General features: G+C 35.4%; 1 protein-coding gene across 1 annotated transcript in view; it reads left to right on the forward strand.

Annotated features, from left to right (window-relative positions):
• The window catches only part of ERC2 (ELKS/RAB6-interacting/CAST family member 2), a gene marked incomplete at its 3' end in the record, with an annotated part of 317,798 nt that overhangs the window by 98,508 nt on the left and 213,271 nt on the right, over positions 1-6,019 (forward strand). The window contains exon 5 of the mRNA XM_009079752.1: positions 1,607-1,774. Within this exon, the coding sequence (XP_009078000.1) occupies positions 1,607-1,774 (168 nt within the window). The remainder of the gene's footprint in view (positions 1-1,606; positions 1,775-6,019) is intronic.

Consider the following 6,019-nt stretch of genomic DNA (forward strand, 5'->3'; position numbering starts at 1 on the left):
TATTTTGATATTTTTGGACAGTGAAGGTGATTTCCTTTACTGTCAGAATAGATTCTTGATTTTATACAGTAGCTCAGGGTGGCTATTCGAATACCTTAACCAAAATGATGCACTGGGATTTACAGAGAGAAATAAGGAATAAATTTATTAAGACTTGCATATGGACTTGGAAGAAGTTGGAAGAAACATTTTTAAAAATTTGATTTTCAAGGATACACTTGCAATGTAAAACAAAGTAGAAGTATTTTGATCAGGAAGAAATGTTTCCAGTGCCAAACAATATTGAATTTATTCAATATTTTAGTATGTGGATATTTGGGATTTGCTTGAGTAGGGTCAGCCTGTGGATTCATATTATTTTTTCTTTCTGGGGGATTTTTGAATCTCCTTCTGTCCACCACTTCTAAATTTCTTGTATCCCAAATGTCTGTTGGGATGCAACTGATGGGAGAGAATGGAAAAGAGTTCTTCTAGCACTTCTTTGGTTGTTGCAGTATTGAAACTTGAATTTTAGACAAAAAATATCTAGGCCTTGCAGTTGTCAAGAAAACTTTCCAAACATAAAGTAAGTGTGGTTTTCCTGCGTTATGCAGATGCAGTGAGGCATTTTATTTCATATAACCCTCTTGAGATGATGTATCTGAATTATCTGGTGACCAGTGTTGTTTCACAAGAATTTAAGAGTAGTTATAGGTCACCTAATTCACCATCCTTTAGCATCTGTGTATGGGCCAGTGCTTTATTCTGATTCATATATTCTAGATCCACTACAGTTTTGTGTTCTGTGGCTAGTCCTCCCATTTATCATTATGGAATGGGAAGAACAATCACAATTCAGTGACTTTTACTGATGAACCTTAACTTAAATTCAGAAGCTCAGTCTTAGTGACTGTGTTTTTGCTGTTTCCTCTAGGATAAGCTTTTACAGTGTCTCAGCCATTTCATTCTGTGGAATTTTTTATAATGTTTTCCCCAGACTTCTCTTTAAGTTAATCTCTTTGGCTTGGCTTTTCTAGTATCTGAGAATTCCATATGAACTGCCAGGGAGAAAAATAGGAGGTGAGGATGGTGGGCAACAGCATATTTGCAAGAAGAGTCAGGTTAAAAATCCACTTTTCTGTTTTCATCTCCTAGGATGCCTGTTTTTGCTTTATCAGGCTCCTAAAAAACCTCTCGATTGACTCTGGCCAATGATAAGTCACAGAAATTTTGCTGTTGGAAGGAGTAGGCTATAGGATTGAATTTATACTTTCATGAACACTTTTTTTCCTATGCATTTTTGCTGTCCTGCCAGGCTTGCCTCACATGGGATAAATGCCTTTGAACTTGAGTGAGGTCCATGGTGAATTTATAGGCCAAATCATCATGTATAATCTTTAAGAATTTCCTTTTAACTTCAGCAATAGCAGGGCAATCATTCTTAAGACAGAGTACATTAAATTACAAGAAACACAATTGAAGTTGTGAGTTTAAAAAGTCTGAGTCCTCTTCCAGAGTTCACAGGTGTCTGCTTTGTACCCATGATCATTCACACCTTTCAGATTTCAAGTGGAACTATGAATTGGAGTCAAACTTAATGATCTAACTTTTTTTTTCCCCACTGCAGATTGATCAACTGAAACAAGAACTCTCAAAGAAAGAATCAGAACTTCTTGCCTTACAAACTAAGCTTGAAACCCTTAGCAATCAGAATTCAGATTGCAAGCAACATATTGAAGTGCTTAAAGAGTCCCTTACTGCCAAAGAACAGAGAGCTGCCATACTTCAGACAGAGGTATTGTACCTTCCAAGCATGAAATGCAATAGAAATATTTAGTTAATAGCATGTCAATGTGGTGATGTTTGATGCAACTCTGTGTAGAAGGCAAGTTGTTAAAGAATAGTGAAATAATTTGAAGTGCTTTACATGCCAATATATTTGGTGTATATATCATTTTGGTCATACACAGCTCTCATTCCAGAATATTTTTAGAAGCACCTATGTTTGCATTTTAAGACAGTGTGTATAATTCTCATTGACTTCGATGTGGTGAGCTTGACCTTGATTGTTGTGATACTGTGCCTTGTTTCTTCATCTCCTAGTTGACTGAGTTTTGATTTTGGTTGCTCTGGTTGATGCTTCTTTTCTGCTTTGTATTTCTATTCTGAAGGGTGAAGGTAGTCATGTATTTTTAAGGGATCTGTTAAAGGGTGCATGCTATCAATCTGTGATCGTTGTTTCAAGTGCAATTGACACTTATTTTAAAATGTGAATAATTTCAGTCCCTTAAACAGAACAATGCATTAATTATGTATATATGTGCAATGTCAGATCAGAGTTGAGATGGTTATCACATTTGAGGGAATGTGTACATCCAGTGTTTAAAATGTCCATTAATTGATTTCCTGGGGTTTTTAAAAAACTTCACAGACTTGGAGCACATAATACTGATTAGATGGATTCCTATTACAATTTTTAAATTTTATTTTTGGTGTGTACACCTTTCAAGACACACCTATGAAATTTAGTTATACAGTGTAAATAGTTTCTATTCAGAGAAGTATACTATTTAAGGTATACAGGAATCTTATAGAATGTTTCAAATTTCTGGCTATTAAAGCTCTAGGAGAAAAAAACCCCAGCTTAAACTCATCATTCTTGTGGAAGCAGGAAATAAATATTTCTAAGATTCTGATTATCCCTTTGTGCTGTATGTCTTGTCTTCTGTACATTAAGAAGATACAGATTGAAGCTTGGAATTTCCAGCTTGTGTTTAAGGGGTCAGCCAGCATATGCATATAATGCAAAATGATCATAACAGAACAAAAACTCCAGCAATTTTGGCAGATCTCAGTCTTTACTCAAAATCTAGTATTTGAGTAGTAAAGAATACATAGTTTAAATCTTTGGCTGTGCAAACATGTTTTGCAAGGTTTCTATTACCTGTCATGCTGCTGTGGATGGTGGTGAATTCCACTGGCTCTCCACTAGTTTGATTTCCGAATTCTTTATCACACTGATATGTATTCAAGGCATCAGAGTCTTACGGCTGACAGATGGGCAGTGGTAAAAAGAACAGTATTTACAGTGCTCTTGATGAAGGGCTGCTGGGATTGTGCAGTCCTGTGAGAACCAGTTGGTTTCTGACAGGTATTTAATTCCTCTTTCCAGTTTCTGCACATGGCAGTTGAGCTTGAACTTCTTACATTAAGCAATTTAAGTTTAAAATTAGCTGTGATTGCCTGTTGGTGTGCAGGTGATAATCAGTTGTACTGTGTCTGCTTCTTGTTCTTCTGTTAGGGAAACTAAATGAAAAATTAATGTGAAAATGATCATAGAGGTAGCTTGATAGAAGGAATGCTCTATAATAGCAGAGAATTGATCCCTTTTGTTTGGCCTAATATCATGTTATTTGTGCTATAAGTGATTGTGATATTTCATACAAATTAGATGAGATTCTTCCAGCTTTCAAAAAGCATAAATTAAAATATCTGTTTAGGTATAGGGTTAGTGACAGTATGATTTCTATTCGGTGGAAGATTCTGGTTCATGGGTTTGATTATTTATTTCAATTAACCCTCTACTTCTGTATAATCCAAGGCATTCTGATGACACAGCTTGGTTTGGTTCTGAATGAAATAACACTGTAACCTGAGTGGGTCATTGAATATATGAGACTTAAAAATGAAGAAAAAAACACTTCATAAATGCCTTCCCAGTATATCTTGGTTCTAGACAGCTAAGGCTGTCTCTACACAGACATTCTAAATCAATTGAACCTGAATTGGTTTATGAATGAATCTTCAGAAATAGTGGAGTTTATTTCATGTGCATTATTGTCAACCTTTGGTATTTATATTCCTGCATAAATTGATGAAATTCTGAAAAACTGCAAACTATTTTATATTCCCCATAGACATTTAGGTGGTTTAAATTTTCTGCTCTGAGTAGGGTGTAAGCAATGATTTTATCAGGCAAGTGTTTTCTGAGTTTTCTCTTTTTGAGATATCTTTGTAAAGGGAATTGGGAAGAGTTGGCAAATTATGAATTATGTCCCCTTCTTATGGGAAGTAATTGTACTTACATTTTCTGTAATTGTCTGTTCATGTACAAGAGACTTGGTAGAAGAGTTGCAGTAATGTAACTAATTTTTTTAATTTTTATTTTTTCCTCCTGGGCAATCATGTGAAAATGAAGGCCTCTGAGTACTGTGTTAATAGCAGACTTTATTTTGGATTATGGTACATCTTGAGTTACTTTAGAAACAACATAAGAAAACAAGCTCCAATTCCAGTTAAACACATGTATTGATGCAGCAGCTATTTCACATGGTTTATCAAGCAATTTTGTTCTAACAGCAGATTTAAAATGGGAAATAACTTCACTTGCCTCAAAATTTCTTCTACTTACTTTTGAAAAGATAACATTACAGGATGTGCTCTTATATGCACCATTTACACATGAGGCAGAGACTTTAAATAGCCTGTGTTAAACTTTAGATTATGCCAACTACTTATCTGGTCTCTAAATACTTTAATAATGTGCATACTTTGGGCAACATTAACCATTTAAATGCATTGAAGACTTATTACTTTTCTGTACTTTTTGGTGGAGATGTAGCACATCTAAAAATCTGCTGAAAATAATCTTTTATGGTATGCAGGTAGAAATAAAGCCCATTGTGTACCATTTATTTCTCAAGCCAGAACAGGACTTTTGTTTGTTATATTAAGCCTCAAGGTTGTAGTAGGGATGTCACAGGCTCTACAACTAGAAGATTATATATACAGGGTTAACCAAGAGCAGTTTCTGGAGTTAAATAATATTGAGACTCAGAAAAGATTTGTGGTTAGTCTGAACATACTTTTCATCTCTTCTCAACTGACTGAATCAAGAGCTCCTTAAAACTACTGATCCATCCAGTCTTATCTCCTGGAATATAGTCTTAGAGCAGTTTTCAGCTAGCCAGAAGAAATGTGGTCGTATAACCAAACACAGAATTTGTCACAAGTTGCTGTGAGAATATTACTTACATTCCCTAACAATCATGAAATCAAATGACAGATCTCTGTGTCCAAGCAATTTCACAGACTAGAAAAGAAGATTCTTCAAGTGTGATATGCATATTCTAATGATGTTCTATTGTTACGTATTTGTAAGACCCTCAGGGTTTCAGCACATTCCTTACCACCCTAATGTATGTTAGGGAGTTTTTTGGCTTAGCAATGATTGCCAGGATGTCTCTTCTCCACAAGGTATTATGTTACAACGTTAATATGTGTAGCTTATTGGAGAGAGAGTCTGTTAAACTAGGGGCGTTCTGAAGAAATGTGCTGGAGCTCTGAGGAGCACGAAAGCTGGACAGCGGCTGAATTTGTAGATTGCTACATCTACTCCTATAGGCCAATGTTCTTGTTTCTTATCAATATTTAGACAAAACCAGAAAGAACACATCCTTAACTAAAGAGCAGGACATCTCAGTAACAATTAATTACTGAGGCTCATTGGATGCCCTAAGTTTAAGGTTTTCTACACCTGACCTTGTTCCCAGTGTTAGTCAGTTATGAGATGGTTGAAAACAGACTGTGCTGCTTGCACTTTTAGTTTTTCAGGATGAAAATGTTTCCATTTTTTCTCTTATTTCTTTTCCCTGCCTTATTTGCCCTTCATTTATTTTGACCAGGGAGCCAATATGTGGGAATAAGAATGAAATAATTGTTTTGTTTCACTGTATGTTTCATTCTACATTTCAATTAACAAATTCATGCCTTCAGGCTACATTCTCCTGTTACATCCCATATAAACTAAATGTGATGCAGCAAGACAGAAAAAGTCAGAATGATGCCTTAGAGTATAATTTTCCTGAACTCCTTTTATACCTACTCAGTTTTATCGGGAGCCTTTTTGGTGATCACTTTGCAAATATCAACTGCATATAACTCAACAATGTCTGCCTTCAGTACTCAAAAATATCCTGTCTTTCAAAATGAACTTTTATGTTTCCATTTAATCTTCTGTTTGGAGAGCTCTGGGGGTTTA

The sequence above is a fragment of the Acanthisitta chloris genome, unplaced genomic scaffold (assembly GCF_000695815.1).
Source record: "Acanthisitta chloris isolate BGI_N310 unplaced genomic scaffold, ASM69581v1 scaffold8918, whole genome shotgun sequence".
Classification (NCBI taxonomy): Eukaryota; Metazoa; Chordata; class Aves; order Passeriformes; family Acanthisittidae; genus Acanthisitta; species Acanthisitta chloris.